The following is a 24,922-nucleotide window of genomic DNA, read 5'->3' as shown; positions in this document are numbered from 1 at the left end:
GCCAGGGCGCAGCTCCCGCTGTGGAACCTTCCCCAGGGAAGGTGCTTGGCCGGGGAACAGAGCCTCTCTCTGCAGCTCATCAGCGCTCACCTTGTCAGCGATTGTACCCAATGCTCACCTGCCTGCCCCTCACTGACAGGCGAGGAGAATGATTCGCACAGAGCCAGTGTGTTCCTCTTCATCTGTTTGTTTACAGTATCCAGGGGCCACCCTCTGATAGCTTTGCTACTTCTCGATTCAACTCATAAGTCAGGAGTAATCAGATCTTGAAGCCCTTTCCTTCTCCTCTCCCCCATCCAACAGGTAGGTCCTGGGGACACAGCAGTGAGTAGGACCTCAGAGAACTTAATGGAAGTTGAATGGGGTCGTAGATAAAACTTCTATCACATGGAAAGTGCTGGCAGGGGTCTATAAAACACTGCGGGAGGTGTTGGGGAAGGCCTCATGGAGGAGGTGGCATTTGAGCGGAACCTGAAGGATGTGGCATGGGGTTGCATAAGGAAGAAGGCTGTTCCAGGCAGAGAAAGAGCGGTCACAAAGGCACAGAGCTGTGAGGACGGCGTGCCCACACTGCCCGTCTGTGAAATGCCCCACTCGTGGCTCAGCCCCCAAAGCGCTCCTGACGTAAGCCCTTGCGTCTTATCACCTCCCTGGCCCCACAGGCACTTGCCCAGTGACCCCTTCCTTCCTCCTAGGAACCCCCTCTCCCTGTCATTCAATGATATCAAGACCAAGAAGCTGACACTGGTTTTAGATTTTAATGGGGCAAATGTGCTTCCATTTTACTCTGATTTTCTTGTCAAACTTGAAATGAGGGTCTTTCTTCTTTAAAAGTAAGTGTTATACTCTGTAGATACACATATATAAGAACTCTTTTCAGAATTAGCACTATATGTGGAAATATTCACAATCCAAAGCATACAACTATACAACCTCTCTAAAACTTTGAAAACGCCAGGGGCATATCACAGTTGTGTGAAATATAATATGCTGTTTTTGGCCGTTTATTCTCACAAGATAGGGCTTAAGCACAACAGTAAACAGATGAGAGGTTGGCCAAGAGTTTTCACAGAGATAGTGTTGGTCACGTGGTTAAACTGCCAGATCATTCCTCATGACAATGACCCTATCCTGGGATGCTATTCGGGGGCTTATGCTGTCTATTTAGGTAAATCAAAGGCCTATTGGAATTTTTTCCTTGTTATTGATCTGTTGCGATTTGTGCATGTGTTTATTTTAGGAAGCTCATAAAATTTCAGGGTTGTCAAATACCTATAGAAATCTCAATGCTCATTTATTTCTTTGTATCCTTGGCATTTGAAATATTAGCTTATACATTGTGCTCATGTTAAATATTGAGTTATATTGATGATATTATAATCATTTAACACCTCTTAAGTTTCCAAGAATTCCATTTAATCCTAAGTAAGCTTCACTCCATTTTAATACATTCATTTTATCGAAATCCGCCGTTACAGAGCATAAGACATTGGGGTCACATATGTTATACTTTAAGTGAAGCCTCTTGCAGTTATGTTTTTGAGATGCCCCTGGGGCCTTCTTGTTCCTGGCACACACACACCCCCACGCACCATTCCCCCTGGGAGACTAGACCTAGCTAAAGAGGGCGGTGGCAGCTGCATCTAGCCTATGGAGTAGATTCCTTTAAAACTTTCCTTGGACCTTTTAAAGCTTTTTATGGAAAACTTTTTGACTCCTAAAAATCCTGTTTTGGAAAATTAGGCCCTAAGTAGGTGTGCTGTGGACAGAATGTGTGTGTCCCCAAAATTCATATGTTGGAGTCCGAACCCCCAACCTGATGGTATTTGAAGATGGGACCTTTGGGGGTGATTAGTTCACAGGGTGGAGCCCCACGAATGTGATTGGTGCCCTTTCAGAAGAGCCATGAGAGAGGGGATCTCTCTCTTCACCGTGTCAGGGTTCAGCAACAAGGCAGCGTGCGCAAACCACACTATGATGGTCTCTGGAGCGGACCCCGAATCCGCCAGCACCTTGATCGCGGCCTTCCAGCCCCCAGAGCCATGAGAAATGAATGTCTGTTGTTTAAGGCCCTGGCCTATAGTATTGTGTTACAGCAGCCCAGGCTGACTTAGACACGGTGTATTAGAGTCTCATTGCTGCCATAACAAATTACCACAAACTCAGTGGTTTAGAGCAACACACTTTTATTATCTTCCTTCCTCATTTTACTTTGTTTTTTAATTCATAGCTCTATGCACAGTACTTGACATATGGTAGGTGCTTTAGAGTCTGTTTTTAAGATGCTGAAACCGGCGGTCACAAATGGAATCCTCTGCACTGTGTGTGCTCTGTTCATCCTGGCAGGGCTGTGGGGGGCCGGGGGCCGGCTGTGCAGGGATAAACCGTGGCCCTGAACCTTGTAACTGCTGCTTGGCAAGGGCCCTTTTCTAAACGGGAGAGCTCTGCCTTACGGTCCATTTTCGATAAAGAGAGAAAAGGGGATTGGCCCTCATTGGCATATGCTGTGCAGATACCAGACATGCATTATCCCGTGTAATCTCAAAGTTCCTCAGAGACCATTTCTCCAAAATGTCACAGACCACAACAGTCACAGGAAGAAGGAGCCATTAAAAAGAGATCAAGGCCAGCAACGTCAGTGGTTATACACGCGTCTAAAACCAAAGTTGTCCAGTTTGTAGTTTCAGAATCTTTCTACAACCTGCATTCCATTCTCTGTTAATATTACATGTGAGTATAACACCTATCTAGCTATATAAACATTTTTTTTGTTTTATTTTAGATTTCACACATCGGCAAACTGAGAGATTTTCTTCTGGAACACAGGAAAGACTACATCAATGCTCACAGGTAAGTGCATACTTTTTACGTGGCTTTGCTGACTGTTCTGTTCCATACCGGCATCCTGACCTTTTACTTGGGGACTCCGAGGCGTAATGGGGAAGATCAGTTTGGCAGGGCGCCTACCGAGCACAGGGCTGCTCAGAGTCCCGATACCCCCACAGCAACATGTCCTGTTCTCATAGCCCAGGTGGTGGCGTGTCTGTGTGCACCTCACTGCTGGGAACTCAGGTGAGGGGACCGAGCGTCTCACTCAGGAAGAATGTGGAAATGCCGTGGAGATGAGCGCTTGCCGGGGGGCTGTGGTTAGGTTGATGTTCTTAAAAGATAAAGCATTTCGACGGAGCCTCCAGACCAGTGGTTCTCAACCTATGGGTCGCGACCCCTTAGGGGGTCGAACGACCCTTTCACAGGGGTCGCCTAAGACCATCAGAAAACACATATATATAATTACATACTGTTTTGTGATTAATCACTATGCTTTAATTATGTTCAATTTGTAACAATGAAATTGGGGGTCACCACAACATGAGGAACTGTATTAAAGGGTCGCGGCATTAGGACGGTTGAGAACCACTGCTCTATGGTCTCTGGAGCAGGTGGCAGCTCTTGCAGACAGAGCACAGGCGGGATGCAGGTCCTGGTGGCGGGGTGCAGGTCCTGGTGGCGGGATGCAGGTCCTGGTGGGATGCAGGTCCTGGCGGCGGGATGCAGGTCCTCATGGGGTGCAGGTCCTCATGGCGGGGTCCAGGTCCTGGCGGCGGGGTGCAGGTCCTGGCTCCTGCCCTCCGCCCTCCGTGTGCCCCGGGCGTGTACACCAGGCAGTCGTGTGGGTAATGGACGTTGGATTGGACCTAGGAGGTGACGGAATCAGAAGCATCTCGGGAGGATTTCATCTCCGTGAGATGAGGGGATTGGCCCCAGAACCCCTCCCCTCACGGGGCCAGAGAATGGAAAGGAAACCCTCTTGTCAGTATACACGGGGAATGTTTTGTATAAACGCTTTACCAGAGAAAAGAATTAACCTCGGGTGAATTTTAAATAACCCTTGCCACTTTGTCTACTGAAACATAGACAACTTTATACATTTAAGTGTATTTCATTTGAATAACTAAAAATATACTAAAGTTATTACCCTAATGCCTAGTACCAAGAAGACGGTATTTTTAAGTTCTTAGTTCAAATAGTTGGTGAACACTAGGTGGCAGTGTAAACTGTTTCTAAAGGTGTGTTTGTATAGCAAGTACTAATCTTATGGTCCATAAAATGGAAGCTACAGTTATTTGGGGAACCTTAACCACACTATGTAAACCTTCAGTGTCCAGCTCTTCCATGGAAATCCATTGTTAACTTCCCTTGGCCGTGAAAAGGCCTCCGGCTGCGTGAAGGCTGTAAACGATGGTTTAGTTCAAGCCACCACCTCACCAGCCTATAGACCAGTGGTTCTCAACCTTGGCTGCACATTAGAATCACCTGGGAATCTTTTTAAAATCCTGATTTCTGGGCCTCATCCTCTGGAAATTCTGTTTCTTTGTTATGGGGTGGGGCCACAACCTTAGTAACAAAGAAACAGAATTTCCAGAGGATGAGGCCCAGAAATCAGGATTTTAAAAAGATTCCCAGTGATTCTAATGTGCAGCCAAGGTTGAGAACCACCACTATAGACCCAGTGTTTTGCTCTCAGCCAGGCTCAGCCTCTGCACCTGCGGCCACGTCCAGCCCACTGCCTGTGTTTGAACAGCCGTGAGCTAAGAATAGTTTTCACGTTTTTAAATGGCTAGGGAAGAACAATAAACTTCTCCACATATGAAAATTCTGTGAAATTCTGATTTCAGGGTCCGTTAATAACATGTATCAGAGCAGCACCGTGCCCACTCGTGTGTGCATTTCTGTGACGGCCGAGTGGAGCGCTGGGGCAGACACACGGCCCTCAGTGTAATGTGTTTATGTCGAACCCTTTCAGAAAACATCTACGGAGCCCCACTCGAAATACTCAAGGTGATGCTCACTCAGCACCTAGTGAGGAGACTCAAATAAGACGATGCCGTTGAAATTTGGTGCAGAAAGAAAAAAGCAGCGGTTCAATAAAGGATTGCTGTGTCAGGGCGCTGCTCTGATTATAGCGGTGCCACCGAGGCAGTTCTCGCACAGCTCAGCCCCCACACGTGCCAGTGTTCCCAGACCGCCAGGCCGGGCTCACGCCAAGGCCTTTCCTCAGATGCCCTCAGGAGAGCGGGCACTGCCTGAGCCGTCCCCATGCCAGCCTCAGTGGCAGCGGACGCTGGGCCTTCCTGGCTGTGCGCCCGAGGGTCAGGCAGAGCTGTGGCTCCTGAGGCTTTCCTAGTCTTGACCAATCCATCACCCGTTTCCTGGTCGCAGCCGGTCGTTGCCAGCTAATGTGCTCTGAGTTCCATTCCTGACCCTGTTTCAGTCCTTTTGAAAGAGCGAGGGCTTCGGGCCAGGCACACCTAGGAGCTGGCGTCAGCTCGCCGAGTGTTAACCATATGTGTGCGTGCAGCTCACTTCACGGCCGTTCGCTTCTCTGTAAAACCTGGACAGTTTTTCACAAGGATTGAATGTGAGCGTTCTTGGCTCACGTCAGTCCCTTGGTGGATAGAAATGGAGTTGGAACCCCATTTGACCTGTGATGCAGTTGGGGGTGATCACTGAAAAAAAGCGCCTCATCTCCTGCCAGACAGAGGGGGAGGGAGGGGGAGAAAGGTGGGAGGCAGGAGGCAGGCCAGCATGACGCCGTGCGTGCGGTACCGGTTTATCGCTAGTGAAAGCTCGGGTGGCAGGCAGGGCTTGGGTCAGCGGGCGGTGGCCTTGATGCGGGCTCCTGAATTAAACACTCACGCAGCCGGGGATGCCACTGAGCAGCCACGGCTCCTGGAGCGCAGAGAGCGGGCAGGTCCCTTTAGAACCCGTGAGAGGAACAGAGCCGAGCCTCTGCTGTCCAAGCAGCAGGTCCCACAGGGGGCGCTGTGGATAGACATGGGGCCACGTTCCTGCCAGTCCCTCTGCCAGGTGGTCAGTCCGGGAGGGCGGGAGGGAGGAGGCTGAGGGGGGGCTGGGAGTCCAGGGGGACTCGGGCCCCAGAGCACGAGGACTAGGGAAGAAGCGTGGCCTCAATGCCCTAGATTCTCTCCAGATGGAGAGAGGCCGCCCTCCCTCCTCCCAGTCGGCGCTCCCGCCCAGGGCCTGACTGGGAGGCCTTTCTCTCTCCCTCCTGCCTGCGCCCTGCGGCCACGGCGCTCCAGCAGCATTTGGATGGAGTATGATGGTGGAATTGAAAGAACATGTTTAGAAATATTGCGTTCAGACCCATAAGGCTCTGTTAGTTGGACATAATTAGGAAGCTGTAATTTTTTCCATAATGTAGAGCTCAGACTTTATTGACCCATTTAATTTTTTTAATAATGACATTTTACTAGAGCAGAACAGCATGCAACCTAGGTCGCCTCTGGCTGGGTCTCTTGAATGATTTCATTTAAAAATAAGTTCCCACTTCTGGTAGATGGACCATTTCTGCAATATCCTGGCAACAAGACAACACCACGGGGGAGGGGGCTCTCTTGGTTTCTGCTGTTGTTACTAATAGAATAACCATACTGCTAATTTCCTATTTAAAAGGTTAACATAAAATGTGCCCTAAAGAAACATAACCTTTTAATTGAGTCATCAGTTTTATCGAATTAACCTTTAGGACTTTTCCATTTCACTGAGCTGAGGTGCCATTAAGTCAAAATATAGCAAAGGCGGATGTTAATCTAATGTTCTCAGAGTTAGTCATTTAGAGGTCTGCTCTGACCCCGGGGCGAGGAAGTGAGCAGCTCTCTTTGTCCTTGTCCCTGACCCTGCTACCCCAACCAGGAGCAGGGAGCAAGCCTGAACCCCGTACATGCCTTTGACTGGGAATTGAACCTGTGACCCTTAGTGTGCGGCCGATGCTCTACCGCTGAGTACACCACCAGGGCCAAAGCCACATTTTTAATGAGGGCTGCATGCTCCAGCCGGACAGCTCCCAGGCCTGCGTCCCTCTCTGTGTGCGGCTGCTCCAGCGTGGCCTGTGCAGGCGCTTTTTCTGTCTGATGCCTTCCAAGTGCGGGTTCCCCTCCCTGACCGTCCTCTCACCTCTGAGCCTGGCCGGTCCCTCCCCTCCTTCAGTCTCAGTGTGGCTGCCACTCAGGCAGGGAAGCTTATTTCCCTCACGCCCACTGGGCTGCGTGACGTGCCCATCTGCTGCTGCCCTTTAATTTTGCCCCCACGCCACTCTCTCTCTTTTTAGCCATATCCTGTCTGAATATGGGAGGATGACAGACGCAGAGCGAGACCAGATAGACCAGGACGCGCAGACGTTCATGAGGACCTGCTCAGAAGCAATTCAGCAGCTGAGGAATCAAGGTGAGGTGTCCTGGGGCTCAGACACAGCCGCGACCGTCCTGGGATCCTCACGGTATCACCAGTTACAGTCCCTCTGGGCACCTGTTTAGATTCAGGTTTTAAAGCTTCCAAATCCTTCTTTTTCTGATCAGTGTTTTAACGTAAGCAGATAAAAGTAATGAAAAGGCCGTAATCTAAGTTAAATAAACAGGACCTCTCCAAACAACTAAAAGCTGCCTAAGGGGCCAGGGTCAGAGAAGATTCGTGTGTGTGTGTGTGTGTGTGTGTGTGTGTGTGTGGCAGCCCTTAGCAATCACATAAGTCATGCTCCGTGCCTGTAAGGGTCTATGCCAGTAGTCGGCAAACTGGGGCTCAGCAAACTGTGGCTTGTGAGCCACATGCGGCTCTTTGACCCCTTGAGTGTGGCTCTTCCACAAAATACCGACTTCTGCGCATGGGCCATGAAGTTTCAATAGCACTGTACGTGCGTGCCCGCACGTGGTATTTGTGGAAGAGCCACACTCAAGGGGCCAAAGAGCCGCATGTGGTGCTCGCGAGCCGCAGTTTGCCGACCACGGGCTATGCTGACATAACCTAGAACAGTGGTTCTCAACCTTGGCTGCACATTAGAATCACCTGGGAATCTTTTTAAAATCCTGATTTTTGGGCCTCATTCCGGAAATCAGGATTTTAAAAAGATTCCCAGGTGATTCTAATGTGCAGCCAAGATTGAGAACCACTGACCTAGAACATACACGGGAACCTAATAAAACCAGGAGCTAAGTGCCGAACCTTGTGACAGGCCCATTGACTCGGCCTTAGTCTCCTCACGTGCAAAGTAAGCACAGCCATGGCTGCCTGTAGACTGCGATGTCGGCGACTAGCAGTGATGGGTGTCACGTGCAAGCAGGTGCTCAGCTCTCAGTACCTGGGGCTGACCTGCCGGGGTCCAGGCTCGGGCTTCGGAGATCCAAGTTCGCAGGAGGAAGGCATCCTGTGGCCAGGAGTCCGGGGAGGGTTGACTCCATGTCAACGGGACCTGGTGAATGGCGGGGGGTGGGGGGTGGGGGGACAGGACACACCGTCCCAGGCACTGGGAGTTTGTGGTCCGCTCTCAAGAAGTGGGCGCGCCAAACACCCATTCTTACGCGCTGCCGGACCGTCAGCTGTGTGACTGGTTTTTCTGCAGGCTCATCTCTCATCTCGTAGAGCCTGACGCTCTTACTCTTTTAAAAAGGCAGCTGCTCACGCCGCTCTTGTTCTGTAGCTGGGTTTTAAAATGCTTTCAGTGGAGAAACTCTAAGGAGGCGGACGCCTGGCTCTACGCAGAGGTGCGTGCAGAGACCTGAGCCTTGCTTTCTGTTGCAGCCCACAAGGAGACACACTCGCAGCAAGTGAGGGAGCACAGGAGCGCCATCCTGGACTTCACCCAGGACTACCTGAGAAGTACGTCCTTGCCCTAGCGTCACGGGGGCATTTCCGTGGACGAGATGCGCGCTCAGCTTTGCTGGCGGAAGACCACAGCGTCTCGTTGTATTTGATGAGCCCTTTGCCCGAGAAGCCCTTTTAACCGGTCTGTGTTCTGGTGCTTCCCCTGCAACAGGAGTTTGCAAACTGTACTCAGAACAAAGAGCCATCCGCGTGAAACGAGTGGTGGATAAGAAGAGGCTGTGAGTATTGTCTGCTGGGCCCTTCGTTAGCAGCAGTGATGGGGATGATGGCGTGGCGCTCGGGCTCTGCGGGGCCCTGCGGAGTGCCTGGAGATGCGGGGCGGGCTCTGCGGGGGCCGTGCGGAGTGCCTGCAGATTCGGGGCGGGCTCTGCGTGGGCCGTGCGGAGTGCCTGCAGATGCGGGGCGGGCTCTGCGGGGGGCCGTGCGGAGTGCCTGCAGATGCGGGGCGGGCTCTGCGTGGGCGTGCGGAGTGCCTGGAGATGCGGGGCGGGCTCTGCGGGGGCCGTGCGGAGTGCCTGGAGATGCGGGGCGGGCTCTGCGGGGGCCGTGCGGAGTGCCTGGAGATGCGGGGCGGGCTCTGTGTGGGCCGTGCGAAGTGCCTGCAGATGCGGGGCGGGCTCTGCGGGGCCATGCGGAGTGCCTGCAGATGCGGGGCGGGCTCTGCGTGGGCCGTGCGAAGTGCCTGCAGATGCGGGGCGGGCTCTGCGTGGGCCGTGCGGAGTGCCTGCAGATGCGGGGCGGGCTCTGCGTGGGCCTTGCGGAGTGCCTGCGTGGGCGGTGCGGAGTGCCTGCAGATGCGGGGCGGGCTCTGTGTGGGCCGTGCGGAGTGCCTGCAGATGCGGGGCGGGCTCTGCGGGGCCATGCGGAGTGCCTGCAGATGCGGGGCGGGCTCTGCGTGGGCCGTGCGAAGTGCCTGCAGATGCGGGGCGGGCTCTGCGGGGCCATGCGGAGTGCCTGCAGATGCGGGGCGGGCTCTGCGTGGGCCTTGCGGAGTGCCTGCAGATGCGGGGCGGGCTCTGCGTGGGCCTTGCGGAGTGCCTGCGTGGGCGGTGCGGAGTGCCTGCAGATGCGGGGCGGGCTCTGTGTGGGCCGTGCGGAGTGCCTGCAGATGCGGGGCGGGCTCTGCGTGGGCGGTGCGGAGTGCCTGCAGATGCGGGGCGGGCTCTGTGTGGGCCGTGCGGAGTGCCTGCAGATGCGGGGCGGGCTCTGTGGGGCCGTGCGGAGTGCCTGCAGATGCGGGGCGGACGCTCGCTGAGCCTCACTCACTCACAGCAACCCCGGGAGGCGGGGCTGTTGTCTTGATTTTATGGGTGGGGAGGCTGCGGCTTAGGAAGTTAGGTACCTCACCCCGAGGGTGCAGCCAGGCGGAGCAGAGGCCCTTGCACAGTGTGCCTCTACCCATCTTGTTGTCTTAGTTCCTGAGGGAAGAGCCGAGCACCGCGGGCAGTGTCCCCGCCAGGCCTCCTCAGGCATCTGCGCCATGCTCTGCACCCCCTCCCCGCCACGTGCCCTTCTCCAGCACAGACCCCGCTTAGGTGAGCACACAGCAGCCCCAGCAGGTATAATGAGTTGCCCGAGGCCTCACAGCCAGGATTGAGGCAGGCCCGACCCCAGTCTCCCGTGACACCTGTCTGTCCCCCGTCTGTCCTCCCTGGGGGCTGGGGGCCAGCTCCTAGAGCCCCGGCTTGCATCTTGACGCACGTGGAGAGCTGGGTCCAGGCCCGACTCCTGGTCACGTCTAACTCGGGGGAGGTTTTAGGGCGTTCTTTCAGAAGATACAGTACATAGTGTTTGGGGACAAATTTTCCTATCGTGTCAGGGCCCCGGCTCTACCCTTAGGCTTGGTGGCTTCCTGGAAGGACTTACAGGACTTGGCGTGCAGCCTGCCCGGTGCTGAGTCATCACAGTGCGACGGTGCAGAGCCAGCTGCGAGGGGCAGGGGCACGCTCCAGAGTCCTCCCCAGGGGCAGCAGGCGTGGCTGTGACAGCTCGTGTGAAGCGTGGACGCCAGGGGGCTCAGTAGAGATCACTGCTCGGGGATTGTCGTGGAGGCTGGTCAGGTGGGCACCTGCTGCCTGGCCACACTGCCTCCCCACAGTTCAGCACATCGAGCCTTATCAGTCGGGTCTGGGAGTCAAGTCCAGGTTCCCAGGCACCAGCCACGGGCCAGACTGCAATTCGGCCGAGGTGAGCAGCCTCCACCTGCTGTGGTGACGCTTCTGTACACATGAGGCAGGTTTGGAACTGCAGACGCCAGCCCACCTGTGGGAGAGTGTGTGGATGCGCCGGGTTACCCGTCAGCAGGGACTGTAGTACACAGGCCCCGAGAGCACAGGCAGAGCGGAGCCAGAGGCGACGTCTCGGCCTCACGGAGCTCAGAGGCAGCTGGGCTGCTGCATAAGCGTGGACAGTGAGCCAGCCTCGCAGGGCATGTCACGTTAGTGAGGCAGCACCACGTTCAGGGGGGATGGAGCTACCAAGAAGCATGGCCTCGTGCCTCGGAGCCCAGGCTGCAGCCAGCCGCCTGTGTCCACATCCTGGCTCTCCGCGTACACGCTGTGTGGCTGTGGGAAGGTCACTTAGCTCCCCTGTGCCTTCCTCTCCTGTGTACGTGGAAGCCTTCACCCTGCCCACCAGGTTGGGTTGTTGTGAGAACGAGTGAGTTGGTGTAGGTGGAACACTTGCATGAGCCGTCACTATGTGTTAATGTGCACTGTTATATACTGTTAAGCCTTTGTCATGGGTCAGGCAGTATATTAATTACCTCCTGTAACCCTCACAACCACTCTGTTAGTATTAGCAGCCTGTGGAAGTGGAGGCTCGGAGAACCTGGGACACTGCCCAGCATCACAGCTCGACTGAGATCTGAGCCTCGGGTAGGCGGGCAGCTTGCAGTGGGCTTGGTGTTGGTGTTGAGAGCACAGTGTCTGGGGAAGTGATGGGGAAGGCGCGGTTAGGCAGTCTCCAGGCGTCTGGGAGGAGAGGGCGGCCCCTGGGGATGAGTGATTTACCATTGAGACGGCCTGGTCGCTGGCTCTCACCCCCCAGAGGGAGAGATGCCAGGCTCTGCTGGCACTGAGACTTAACAAGCACCCAAGTAAAGCAAGAGGAGGCTTTGCTGCTGCCTCTCAGGGGAAGTTTTCTCAAATTAAAGTCAGTCAGGTGGGAACTGCTCTCATTTGGACGTGACGCACACCTTGTCTGCTGCCAGATAGCTGTCCTGTGCCACTTACTCTGAGCACAGGCCCTGAGGAGGTACCTGTGGCCATCACGATGGTCCACCTCCTAGCCCGTCCTCCCTCGTTAGGAAGGTGCTGCTGCCCTTCCGAAGTGTGCCCACCTGTGAGGGCAGGCTCCGGGGCGAAGGCCGCTTTCCTTGCTTGTTCTGTGCAGTCGCCGTGGACTGAGGTGTGTCCACTGCACAGGACGCGTTCACAGCTTACACCGCAGGGACCCACCCCAGAAGTTGGGTGACCCCTGAGCTGGAGATGAGCCACGATTACCTGTCAGTGTCAGATTGCCGTCATGTTTCCAGTGCTTACTCTTCATCTCTGTACAGTCTCGTAGCAGAGCCGTGACAGCCAGCTCATTGGTCTGGTCTGGTCCGTGCACCACGCTGAGTACACTGGCCTGACAGCCTCCTCGCACGCAGGATGCAACAGCCGAGCAGCGAGCGGACGGCTGCGGGGCAGGTGGCTGGGTAGGGTAGCGTGAGGCTCCCTGATCCCAGGAGGGCTCGGTGCCTGTGGCTGGTGTGAAAGCCACTTTTGAAATGATCATGCCATCTTATTGCACGTCAGCCATGCCTTTTCCTACCCAGAGCCTTTACGGGGCCATAAAAGCAGTGTCGTGCCCGGTATATGAATGACTTTTCTCTAATGTCTGCATAGGGCTTTATTTCGGTTTGCAAGGAACTTCTCCACGTGTTTTCTTGTTTCAAACTGAAAAATCCATTTCTCATCCTCTTTTCTATCTCCTGTTCTTTTGAAATGTTAACTAGAATCACGAGGTTTCTCAGCTAGGGGACCCAGAGACACGTGGGCCAGGTGGGAACTGCCGATGGCAGTGAGGAAGGTCCGCCTCCAGTCGGAGAGATTAACCTGAATAAATCACGGGCATAAACTGGTCTTCCCGACAACTTTTTTTAAATGGCTTTTTTCAAATTGCCTCCACTAGATAATTTGTAGCTCCCCTGAGGGGTTTCGCTAGGCGTTCTGTGTATAATCAGATGTGTTTTTATCACTTGAGAGCAGGCACTGAACTTGGTCGGAGCCTGCCTGTCGCACTGCAGCCTTTGTTCATGTTCAGCTGGAGACTGGCCATGGCGCACTCTGGACACAGCCTGGCAGGCAAAGGGAGCCCTTCGTGTAAAGTCAGTTACCCGTCGCCCTGTGAACAGTGCCGCCTGGCAGGTGGAGTGGGGCGGGGTGAGGGGTGTCCCGCGAAGGGGGCTCCCAGAGCAGGTCAGAGTGGGTGCAAGCTGAGGAGCCAAGAGGAGGGCCTGCGCACCTGCGTGTGGAGGCTGGCAGTGGAGGTGTGGCCAGGTGTGCTCAGAGGACTGACCAGGTGTGAGCACTGTGAGGACCATGGAAGTCAGGTTTCTCACTCCCGGAGACCTGAAAGGCGCAAAGCCAGCAGGAACCCTGTGGTGTTGGGTTAGAATGGAGGACTGGTGTGGGCTCACGGCTTGCAGTGTACATAGGCAGATGTAGAAATGAATATGGCTGTCCGTGTGTGTGCACAGGTATGCAGGTGCATGCGTATGCTCCTAGCGCTGCAGCTGGGGGCTGGGACAGTGACCCCAGTGGCAGTAGCATGGGCAGCGCTCAGATCCTGGCTGTTCCATAGCTCTCAGCTTCCAGAACCCGGGCCCGGGAGAGATGACTGACTCAGGCAGGCTGAGTATAAGATGAGCCAGAGAGCAAGGGAGGGCTCAGAGAAGGGGCGTGCGAGGGCACCAGCCATTGAAGGGGCCTCTCATGGCCACACTGGGGACACTTAGAGCATCAGCATCCCTGGTAGCAGCCGATTGTCACCCACTGAGTTACATAGGACCCCGGGCGCCCATCCCGACAGGAAGGAGTGAATGGACAGAGCGAAAGTTTGAAGTTGATAATGACCTGGAGTCCTCTTCATTACAAAGGGGAAAGGGAGGCCTTACGTGGGGAAGCCTGGCAGGCACCCCCGTCGCCAGGCGATCACGGTGGAATCAGCACAGCCTGGCAGGATGCGAGGGGGAGAATGTGAATAGAAAGCACTTACGTTCATGCCGGAGATGCAGAGCCTGCACCCAGCCACAGGGAAGGCCCGGCACACTCAAAGCGAGGCTGTCCTACTGAGTAACAGGTCCTGGAGCAGAGAGGGCTGAAGACGGTCCCAACCCCGGTGTCGATGGGAGTCCCCGGTTGAGTGCCGAGAGCGCTCTTGTGTTAGGAAACACCAGGATGCTCACAGGTGAAGGGCGTCGGGCGCCTGTCGATTCCGATGGCCCTTGACCTGCAGCAGACTTTCTGTGATTGTTTCACAGCAAAACGAATAAAACCACCTCACGTGTGTTAGAGCGGTTCAGTAGTAAGAATTCGTAAAGCACTTACATTTGACATGGGACCTTTTTATCTACTATTTTGTCCCGTCTTTGCAACAGCTCTGAGTGATACATGATTGGCAGCCAGTTTTTCATGCACAGAGCGGTGGGAGGGGGAAGCCAGTTCTCTTCCCTGACGCCCTGACGCGCGCAGCGTGAGCCGGGGGTCCGGGTTTGTGCACAGTGCTCCTGTCCCTCCGGCTGCCCCAATGGGCTCTCTTCCCTGACGCGCACAGCGTGAGCCGGGGGTCCGGGTTTGTGCACAGTGCTCCCGACCCTCGGGCTGCCCCAATGGGTTCTCTTCCCTGATGTGCACAGTGTGAGCCGGAGGTCCGGGTTTGTGCACAGTGCTCCCGACCCTCGGGCTGCCCCAATGGGCTCATCACGGCCTTCTCTGCCCGCAAGGGGATCGCAGTGCGTCTACAGCTCAGGGAGAGCTGGCATCTTTATGGTGTTTCTTTTTTCTACCCAAGAACGTCTGTTTTCTCATTTGTTGCAGTATATTTTGTATATCTTAAGAACATCTTTTAGTTTTTCACATATGGGTTTTAAATTTTTTTTGTTAAGTAGTTAGTTTATGCTGCAGGGTTTTTTGGGTTTTTTAAATCTCTTATTGCTAGTTTTTTATTGTTTGTTTTGGCATTGCAAATGGAGCGTCTCTTTTTTTATATCTCCTAACTGTAAACCAGGCACTTTTCCACAAACATCTAAGTCATTTCTTTTGTGACTATAAGCAGTGCTGTGATGAATATCCTGTAACTATATCTCTGTGCACGTTTGTGATACTTAGAATAGCAGATTGCACTTCCCAGAGGTCACTGCACCTAAACCTGCCCATCCCACACGCTCTTCTTAAGATGTGATGTTGTCACTGTTCCCGGGGGAGGACAGGTGAGGGGCACAGCCTCCTCCGGCCTCCTCCAGGGCCAGCTTCCCGAGGTCACCTCCCAGCCCAGCCACTTGCTCCCTGTGGCCGGGACAGGTCTCCTAACTTCCTCAGACCTCTGTTTCCCCCTGCAAAAAGGTCATTAACACTAGTGCCTGCCTCCTGGGATGGGTGGTATCACACTTACCCATGTGCAGGGCTCAGAGAATGCTCAGTACACAGTAAGCCTCAGTAAACATCAGCTGGCACTGTGCCGTCCTCGGTGTAGTTACACGGCTGTTTTCATGCAGTCTCTGCCTGCTGCTGTGGGCTTGATCCCAGGTCTGTTTGGCGCTCTGCCTCTGATATCCATAGCACTGTGTGGTTCCAGTACAGCTACTACAAGGCTTGGTGTTTCACAGGCAAAATTGTATCTGTTCCTGGCCCTTTACTGACAGGTATAAAGTGGCCACTCGTCCAACATGTATTTATTAAACACTGAATGCCAGGCCCTCATCCGGGATCTAGATACACAGCAACAGGACTTAGAGCCCCACCTGCTCTCAGAGCACGCATGTTGGGGCGGGACAGGCTGTAAACAGGAGCTGTGAGCAGGGGCGGGTGCCGGGGAGTGGACAGAGGCCTTTTGGGTAGGAAAGTGGGAGAAGGCCTCAGCGGGTGAGATGGGGCCGAGCCCAGCAGGTGGAGCACAGCACAGCCGTGGAGGAGCCGGGGCAGTGCCGCTGCGGCTCCTGAGACAGGTTGGTCCATCCAGCGGACGTTCAAAGATGACCTTATGTTTAAGCTACTATACGACGTTGCTTGTATGTGTCATGTAACAGACGTGCGTGTGTGGTGTATTCGGCGACACTGCATTGCTGCCCTTGTGGAACTGGAGGAGGCAGCCTTGCTGCCGCGTGTTGTGTGTGGTGTCAGTATGGGGGGCGGGTTCCTGTGTTCTTTGCTCCGGCACATGCTGACCGCCCCTCCCCTGCCCTCACCCTGCAGACGGTGAGCAGGGCCTTGGAATAAGTTCCCCCCATTCCCCCTAGAGGGCGTCAGGGTGGTCCTTGGGCCAGAGGAGCAGCTCTGCTCTCAGGGGGCGCAGAACAAGCATGTCGGGCCCTGTGGCTCCCTCCTGTTGTCGAGATGGAATGCTGTTGCCTAAGTGAATGCTATGACGGCAATTCCTTTCAGAGCCAAGCTGGAGCCAGGAGCAACCGCAAGGACAAGGGAACCCGGTTCTTCTGAGGAAGTTTCCCTGGACCCTTCGCAGGACTCTGGAGAGAAGCTGGTCGCTGAGGAACATGCAGGTAACAGTCCGATTCGCAGTCGTGCTTGCGTCCCTTCCAATGACCTGTGACAAAAACACCAAGCGGGCGAGCAGGCGCGCAGCCCTACGGGCATGCTGTCTACGTTTCCGTAGAGCAGGGGGAACCGGAAGCGGCAGCCTTTCCCTGTCACAGCGGATCGTGTGGCCGCTCGGGGGACAGGTGGGAGGACCCCATCCCCGGGAGCTGGCGGGGCCCAGGAGGAAGGCTGACACTGCTGTGCCCCAGGGGGTGGGACTGGGCTCCATGAGAAGGAGACGTCCAGATCTCTGCTCAGGGGCTGGCGTGTCAGTCACAGGAAGGGGGTGCTTGTGCACTGCTCCCGTGGCCTGGGGCACTGTCAGCAGTGGCCTGCGTGGAGCTGACCTCCAGCCTCGGGGTGGAGCAGCGCGAGGGGCGGGGGAAGCCCCGATTTTGAGGCTCCGCCCTGTTTGCTGGGGCAGAGGGAACGCATGTCTAATACTCAGAGTGAAGAAAGCACTGTGGGCCAGCGAGGCACACGGCAGTGGAGGGTGGGAATTAGGTCGGGAAGGGGTGGGGCTGGGGCCTGGCCTGTCTGCTGGCGTTGGGCCACCAGGAGGTCTGGCAGAGCACTGGCTGATGCTCACGGCAGGCGGGCAGCATGGCCCAGAGGCCCAGGTGAGCCTGTTGTCTGAACGGGAGCTCCCTGAACACGCTGGCCAGTCCCGCTCAGAGCTGGCTCTCGCTGGCTTCCGTGTTCCTAATTTTGTGTTCTTATCCTTAAAAGTATAGAAGTAAAAGCTCGACATGGATACGGTAATGAGGTCAAGCAGGGGACCGCAGGCCCTGGGGACAGGTGGGATGAGGGAAATCACAGCTGTTCTCACCTGGATGTCATCTTAGAAAACACACGTCCACTTCCAAAGCTGCTTTCAGCCTGGCTTCTATAAACATCTCTTATATGTAAATTGTGTAGATATTTTACTTGTATATTATATACAATTATATATATACTAGAGGCCTGGTGCACAAAAATATGTGCACTCGGGGCCGGGGGGGGGGGGGGGGGGGTCCCTCAGCCCGGCCTGTGCCCTCTCGCAGTCTAGGACCCCTCAGGAGATAATGACCTGCTGGCTTAGGCCTGCTCCCGGGTGGCAGAGGGCAGGCCCAATCCCTAGGTGCAGCCCCTGGTCGGGCTCAGAGCAGGACCGATTGGGGAGTTGTGGTGCCGCCCCCTGTCACACACAGAGCCGCAGGGTGATCAGGGGGTTTGGTCACTGCCCCCTGTCACGCTGATCCCGGTGCTGGGAGGCCTCACTGCTCCGCTGATTCCGGTGCTGGGAGGCATATTACCCTTTTACTATATAGGATAGAGGCCTGGTACACGGGTGGGGGCCGGCTGGTTTGCCCTGAAGGGTGTCCTGGATCAGGGTAGGGGTCCCCACTGGGGTGCCTGGCCAGCCTGGATGAGAGGATGATGGCTGTTTGCAGCTGGTCACACCCCCTTCCGGGTGGGGGTCCCCACTGGGGTGCCTGGCCAGTCTGGGTGAGGGGCTGAGGGCCGTTTTCAGGCTGGCGGGTGACTGAAGCTCCCAACCTGTCCTTTTTTTCTTTTTTTTTAATACTGGGCCAGCTTTAGCTCTGAGGCTTGGCTCCAGCTCTGAGGCCTCGGCTGCTGAAAGCAGGTATCTGGTTTGTTTGGGTTCTGTAATTGTAACACTGTTGCGGTCCTGCTCACTCCAGCTCTGAGATCCCGGCTGGCTGAAAGCAGGGATCTGTGTTTGTTCTATAATTGAAACAATGTTGCGGTCCTGCTGGCTGAAGCCCAGCTGGCTGAAAACAGGTTACTGGGGTTTTGTTTAGCTTCTATATTTGTTACAGTGTTTCAAACTGGAAGCTCAGAAGCCGGCAAGGCAGGCGGGGAATGTTGGCTTCCTCCGTCACTGAAACAAGCAAGCCTCCTGTTCGCTTCAAGCTGCCTGGCTGCCAACCGCCATCTTGGTTGGCAGTTAATTTGCATATCGCCCTGATTAGCCAATGGGAAGGGTAGTGGAGGTACGGCTAATTACCATGTTTCTCTATTATTAGATAGGATATGTGTCTTACCAATATGATAACAGTTCTGGCAAAAACAGCCATGCAGCGATTATGTTAAGCCTTGCACAAAGTCGCAGGCAGCGTGTGTTTTTGTGATGATGTAACCCGAATACCCACCTGTGCGCATGGTCTGCCCAGTCGGCTTCTCTGCTCTGTGCTGTCACGGTGCTCCGCTGCCGGATCGGTCTCAGAGCAGAAGCTCTCTTTTGTCCATCTTGAGGGCTGAGATCAGCCTTCGAGTACTTGGCAGCCCCGAGAGGCACCACTGACACCAGACAGAATCACCTCTGGAAGCAGAGACCCCATCATGGTCTCCACCAAGGAGGCGTGGTCCCTTCCGTCCTCTCCCCTCTCCCCTCTCTCGTCCGTCGTGTAAAGTGCACGGGCCTCGGACCCGGCCCTGGGCAGGCAGCTCTGCTAGGAGCCTGTGCTCGGTGCTTCGTGGAGGACACAGTTCCCCAGCACCCACGCCCAGGTCCGTGCTGAGCCGCCAGCCTGTGCGTGGGCCGGCATACGGTGCATCATCCCCGTGAGAAACAGCAGCGAGTGGTCAGGGAGGGGAGCTGTGGTGCCGTGGGAGCAGGTCCTTGCAGTGGAACCCTGTGCAGCGATTTAAAGGCTGCGGCAGATCTGGGTGGACCCGCACAGGATGGTCTGCGAGGTACATGGGAAGTCATGGAAAGCGTGTTTCAGAGCAGTGTGTGACCACTGCGATCTTGTAGTAAAACAGACCACCACACACAAAAGCATACCCTCATTCTGGGGTAGGGGGGGCAGGGAGTTGGTACCTGTTTGTGAATGTGCCTCGATAAAGTTTATGGGGCTGCATCAAAGCATAAGAGGGGCCGAAACCGGTTTGGCTCAGTGGATAGAGCGTCGGCCTGTGGACTGAAGGGTCCCGGGTTCGATTCCGGTCAAGGGCATTACCTGGGTTGCGGGCACATCCCCAGTGGGAGATGTGCAGGAGGCAGCTGATCGATGTTTCTCTCTCATCGATGTTTCTAGCTCTCTATCTCTCCCCCTTCCTCTCTGTAAAAAATCAATAAAATATATTTTTTTTAAAAAAGCATAAGAGGGTCCTTCCGGGAGAGGAATGGGAGGAGGGGCGGTTTGTTCCTGTACTCTGAGTACAGATGATTCTTTCACAATGAAAATGCCCATACATTTCGCAATCTTCAGAAAGCATAGGGAGGGGGTGTGTTTTGAAGTAAAATAGCATGGGAAGGCCGGTCCGGAAGAATGGCCATTGGTTCACAACCATCACTGAAATCAGTGCAGTACGCATAGGTGCCCTACACACACACATACACACACCAACACACGTGCACACACATGCACACACACATGCACACGCACACGCACATGGGTCTAAACACCGTCCAGGAGCCAGGCTGCCGGGCCTGACTGTTGGCCGGCAGGTGACTGAAGATGCACGCCCGTGAGCTCCCTCCCTGGTTTCCATGTCTGCATCCTGCAGCCTGTTCTAAAATGAACATTTGTCTTCTGTTTATTTTTAACAGAAAAGATTCCAGCTGAAGTGCAGCCCGAGTTGGGAAGCTGGGGAGACGGCAAAGGCGAAGACGAGCTATCCCCAGAGGAAATACAGATGGTAATGCTGTTCTTTCCTGCGCACTCGGTTTCAACCCGTTTGCAAGACTTCTATTCAGTAGGAAGTCGTCCTGCACGCCCTTGCCCTGTACACCAAGTTTTAAAAGTTATAACTATTTTAGATACAACTTATCCACTAGATTTCCTAATTCTTGGTATACTTTTTATATATTTTAAATTTGCAGTTGCATACTTAAAGGAGAAATTGCCTTGGAATAATGTTAGATATCTTTTCAGCAGCAGTAAAATGTCTTCGAGACTAAATGGTGTTTTGTAGTTGGTGCTCTGGCACCTCTTACTTGTGTAAATTGTTGGTGCCGTGGTAACGTGAAGAAAGCATATAATGACTGAACGATGCCAGGAGTAACATCTTTTAGTTCCCTGCCCTCTAGCTGCCAGTTTGCCAGCTGGGCGAGTTCCCAGAGAAAGTGCCGGAAGCCTTCCTGAGACCTGGTGTCAGTGGGTGCTGTCGGCAGCGCGGCCTTTCCCCGCTCGCCTGAGCCCCCCAGGCCTCACTGAGGGGCTGCCCTGCGCTCGGCTGGGGAGGCAGGTTTGGTTTTCAACCACAGCCTGAATGTGGCCGCCCTGGAGTGCAGGCCACTGTCCAGACAGGCGCTGGCCCCTGGCAGACCTCTCCAGTCCTGTCCCCTGCGCCCAGGGGACGCTGCTCCCCAGGTGGCCTCAGGAACCCAAGCTTCTGTGCAGGCCCTGCTGGGCACGTGTCTTTGGCTGCAGCGCTTTTGAGACCTGAGTGTGATCTCATGTTTAATGTGTTTGTTTCCTTGCAGTTTGAACAAGAAAATCAGCGCCTCATCGGTGAAATGAACAGCCTGTTCGACGAAGTGAGGTATGTGTGCAGTTCCTGCCGGCTCGTGGCCTCGTTACAACTCCAGAACCGGGACCTTTTCCACTTCCTGTGGGCCTCCTAGTCCTTCCTCCCAGACAGCTCCACCAGCTGCCCCTGCCCTTCCCCCAAGTCCCCTCCTGCCCCTCAGCTGGTCTGGGAGGAGCCAGGAACATCTCTGCTTCGCCTGGGCTGGAGCCCCGCTTGCTGCCCACAGCCTCTCGCCTCTTGCCCCCGTCACTGCTTGTGCTGGGACAACGTTACCTCCAGTGCCCTGTCCACCCAGCCCACCCCTGCTGCCCCTGACACGGGGAAGGCACCACCCCCGGTAGGGTGCTCTCAGACAGGCCAGAGGGGGTTCCCCTTCCCACAGGGAGTGGCCAAGGTAAATACACCCTCCCCTGACCCCCGGAGCAGTAAGGGGTTCTCAACATCTTCTCACGTTTTCTCCGACTCCCTCCACGTGTCACTGGGCACAGTCTAGGCGCAGGCCTGACAGGCTTTGCTTTTCGTAACTGGGCGCAGCCACATGCTCCTGGCCCCACCCTCTGGCCCAGAGGCAGGGCACACGGATCCGCTTACACGGGAGGGCGATTTCCGACAGTCCGACGCACCCCACTGGGCTGCAGACATTCAGGGGAACTGCCCACCCCTTCCCCAGCCTGGCGTGGTGACCCCTCCTCTCTCACCAGTGGCAAAGTGTCCCCCTCCCTCTCACACATCTTCACCTAAAAGAGGTTTCTTTAGAATTGTGTGACCTTCCTGTGAAGATGACCAAGTACTAATAGTGAATCTATGATCTCTTTTTTTAATGAAGGCAAATTGAAGGGAAAGTGGTTGAAATTTCCAGACTCCAGGAGATATTCACAGAGAAGGTTTTGCAGCAGGTAAGAAGACAGCTGTTTTAGGGGAAGAGAGGAAGGTCCTGATTGCTCGGGGCACCGCCGAAGGGGTCTGTCTGGGGCTGTGCCCGCGGCCAGTGCTGCTGAGGGTGCATTCGCGGCAGAGCTCCTGGCCACGGCCTCTCGGTCTCCGGGCAGCTCTCCACGTGGACCCCGGCTGGCCCAGGCCTGTGCCACGGGGCCGGGAGGGAGGTGCATGGGTCTTGGCTCTGCAGGCCCTCAGCTGGCAAGGCCGCCCCTCCGAGTATGGCTTTCCCATCTAGAAAATGGGGTGGCCGCGCTGTCAGGTCAGTGTTAACCTGCAGAAAGCGTCCAGGCGGCACCGGCCGATGGGTAATATCCTTTTAACCAGCAGTGACACGGCTGACTCGGCCCTCCAGGTGCCGCCCAGGCCGCCTCAGCTGCGCGGCCCCCCGGGAGCAGGGGTTCTCATCCGTGGTTTCCGGGCCGTGTCTGCCTGCAGCTCTGACAGCTTCCAGCCAGCAGCTGGCCAAGCCTTCCGACCTGCTGCACTTGCCCTGGTTGGAGCCTCCACAGCCTGGGCAGGGTCTGAAAGGCGGTGCTTCCCTGGCTTCGCGAGTTTCTAGGCCTGAGGAGTCAGGTCTGCCTGGGGTTGTCACCTGTGTTGCCGTTGCTCACGTTGATTCTCTCAAGCTCCCACTTCCTGACTCTTTAAGAGGGTGACAGCAGCGGGCAGTGCCCAGTGTCACACTCACTGCTGGGTCAGGTGGCTGGAGGCTGTGTCCCCCACAGCACGGTGCCCATCAGGCTGCCCCAGATCCACGCTCTGAACAGCCCCTCCCTCCCTCTCTCCCACTTCACACACTCACACCGTACACACTCACACACTGTACACACACACTCACACTTCACACAGGCACTTTACACATAAACTCTCACACATACACTGTGCACACTCTCACACACATGCACACTGTACACATACGCTCACACACACATTCACACTCACACACACTCCCCCTCCCCTAAAGGAAGGCGGCCCCAAGCCCCAAGCCCCAAGCCGTGCCTGCCTGTGCCGGGCTGGGGGCTGCTTGGACAGGGGCTCCACGGGAAGACCAGGACCCACCTTTCTGAAGTGTCCCAAGTGTTGGGGGTAGATGTTTTGCCGACACCCTGTGTCCTGTGATATTTAAGTTTGAGCCTTAGCCACAGGTGAGGCAGCGCATGTGTGTGAAGCCAGCGCGTCTGAGAGCAGTGCATCTGAAGCTGCTTCTCCGCACTTCCCAAGAGTGAGACTGGGGCACCCGGTGTGGGGGCCGCTCCGTGATCCCCGCTCGAGGTTGGGCGGGGTGCAAGCGCTGGGGCCCAGTCCTGTCCTGCACTGGGTGGCTGTGACTTTGGGCACCTTACTAAACTTCTCTGAGCCTTAAGTTCCCTTCTGTAACGTGGGGGTGCTGTGGGGGTGCACGGGTTCGTGTGTGTAAACCGGCCCTTGGTGAGCGGCCACTGCGGTCCGTACTGACGTCGGGGGTGTGTGGGGGTGGGGAGGGGGGGGCGGGGGAGTGCTCATCCGCCCTGTCCTCCAGGAAGCAGAGATTGACAGCATCCACCAGCTGGTCGTGGGCGCCACTGAGAACATCAAGGAGGGCAACGAGGACATCAGAGAGGTGGGTGCTCCAGGCCCAGTCTGATCGGCACAACATGGTCAGCAGTAGCATCAGCCTCCGGCAGGGTTGCTGACCTCGCCGCCCAGGGCCCCCTGCTACCCAGAGGAGTGTGGGTGCTCCCACAAGGGCCTGACCCACTCCCTGAACCAGAGGTGGTGCTCCTGGAGGAACGTGTCAGACCCCCACAAGGGGCAGAGCTGGCACTGTGTGCATGGAGGCCCCAGGCCAATGTGGAGGGACCTTGTCACTGAGTGTGGCTGGGGTTTGAGCTGGCCTGGGACTGCTCCGAGGCCACGCCCTCCCATCGCTGGGACCCCAGCCAGGAGCGGGTGCCCTGAGTCTGAGCCTTCAGTCTCAACCCTGGCACAGGGGCCGTCTCCGGGGGCGGGTCCCCAGGAGGTTGTGCAGGACCCCCGGGAGATGGCGACCAGGGAGGGAGGGGCTGCCCTGTCTTCTCTTGGTTTAAACCGACCTCTGGGTTTGCTTCATCATTAGCCGCCCGTTCAGGGTAAGCACAGGCTGGACAGTCAGCCATGGGGTGGGGAGGAGGGATGCGGTCCGTGAGCCCCAGGCCCTGCGCCCGGAACCCAGGAAACGCCTGTCTCTGTCCCCAGGCCATCAAGAACAACGCGGGCTTCCGTGTGTGGGTGCTCTTCTTCCTGGTGATGTGCTCCTTCTCCCTGCTCTTCCTCGACTGGTACGACAGCTAGTCCCGCTCCGGCAGCGCGTAGGCCTGTGGTCGGTCCTGACCAGGTTTGACCACAGCGGGCGGCGCTGAGAGACACATACTCCACTAACGGGACACAAACCAACCTGGAGTTTTAAGCCCATTTAGTAGCTGAACGAGACAACAATGAACACGAGGCAGATGGGGAAATGGGAGGGGTTGTTATCCTGTCTAGCGGAAGGCAGCTGTGGAGGGGCTGCGCCTGGAGGGCACCGCAGGTCTCCCTCCACCAGCATCTCGGGGCTCAGAGGAGGCACAGCCTGACTTCCTGCCGCCGGGGCCCAAGGAGCTTTTGTTCAGAGAAGGGACGGGCCCCAGAGCCCGGGCCTGCTGCTCTCGCTGTGCATCGACGCCCTAGGAGACGTGATGGGACCGTCTGTAATGGCAGCACGGGCTGGAGCCGCATCTGCACACAGCGTCCTGGGGCCCTGGGCCTGTGAAATGCGTGCTGTGCAGACAGTCTGCTGGGCAGTCTCAGGGACCCTCGTGTTCTCTATGTAAATGAACTACAACCAATAAAGTCCTTCTACTCGAAACTGCAACTGGGCTGCCTCGGCCCGTGAACTTGCCTACAGATAGCAGGTGTGGGAACCCTTTGCCCCCGTGGTCATCACTGTGTGTGCAAGCGTGGGCACCCCCACAGCTCCGCAGCACGCGAGGCAGCAGGCCCACTGCCCTGTGGGTGCGGGCCCTTTCCAG

At 55.8% G+C, this 24,922-nt stretch overlaps 1 protein-coding gene across 1 annotated transcript in view; it reads left to right on the top strand.

The window, feature by feature from the left end:
* STX18 (syntaxin 18) overlaps window positions 1-24,781 on the top strand; it is an 82,017-nt gene extending 57,236 nt beyond the window's left edge. The window contains exons 2-11 of the mRNA XM_070399469.1: window positions 2,783-2,850; window positions 7,130-7,245; window positions 8,593-8,670; window positions 8,828-8,894; window positions 16,323-16,438; window positions 20,035-20,123; window positions 20,911-20,969; window positions 21,784-21,853; window positions 23,416-23,496; window positions 24,111-24,781. Of these exons, the coding sequence (XP_070255570.1) occupies window positions 2,783-2,850; window positions 7,130-7,245; window positions 8,593-8,670; window positions 8,828-8,894; window positions 16,323-16,438; window positions 20,035-20,123; window positions 20,911-20,969; window positions 21,784-21,853; window positions 23,416-23,496; window positions 24,111-24,206 (840 nt within the window). The 3' untranslated portion in view covers window positions 24,207-24,781. The remainder of the gene's footprint in view (window positions 1-2,782; window positions 2,851-7,129; window positions 7,246-8,592; window positions 8,671-8,827; window positions 8,895-16,322; window positions 16,439-20,034; window positions 20,124-20,910; window positions 20,970-21,783; window positions 21,854-23,415; window positions 23,497-24,110) is intronic.
* Window positions 24,782-24,922: the final 141 nt, after the last annotated feature.

The sequence above is a fragment of the Myotis yumanensis genome, unplaced genomic scaffold, assembly GCF_028538775.1.
Source record: "Myotis yumanensis isolate MYYU_CA2020_CCGP unplaced genomic scaffold, mMyoYum1.0.hap1 SCAF_1, whole genome shotgun sequence".
Taxonomy (NCBI): domain Eukaryota; kingdom Metazoa; phylum Chordata; class Mammalia; order Chiroptera; family Vespertilionidae; genus Myotis; species Myotis yumanensis.
This window is presented reverse-complemented; position numbering and strand designations above follow the sequence as displayed.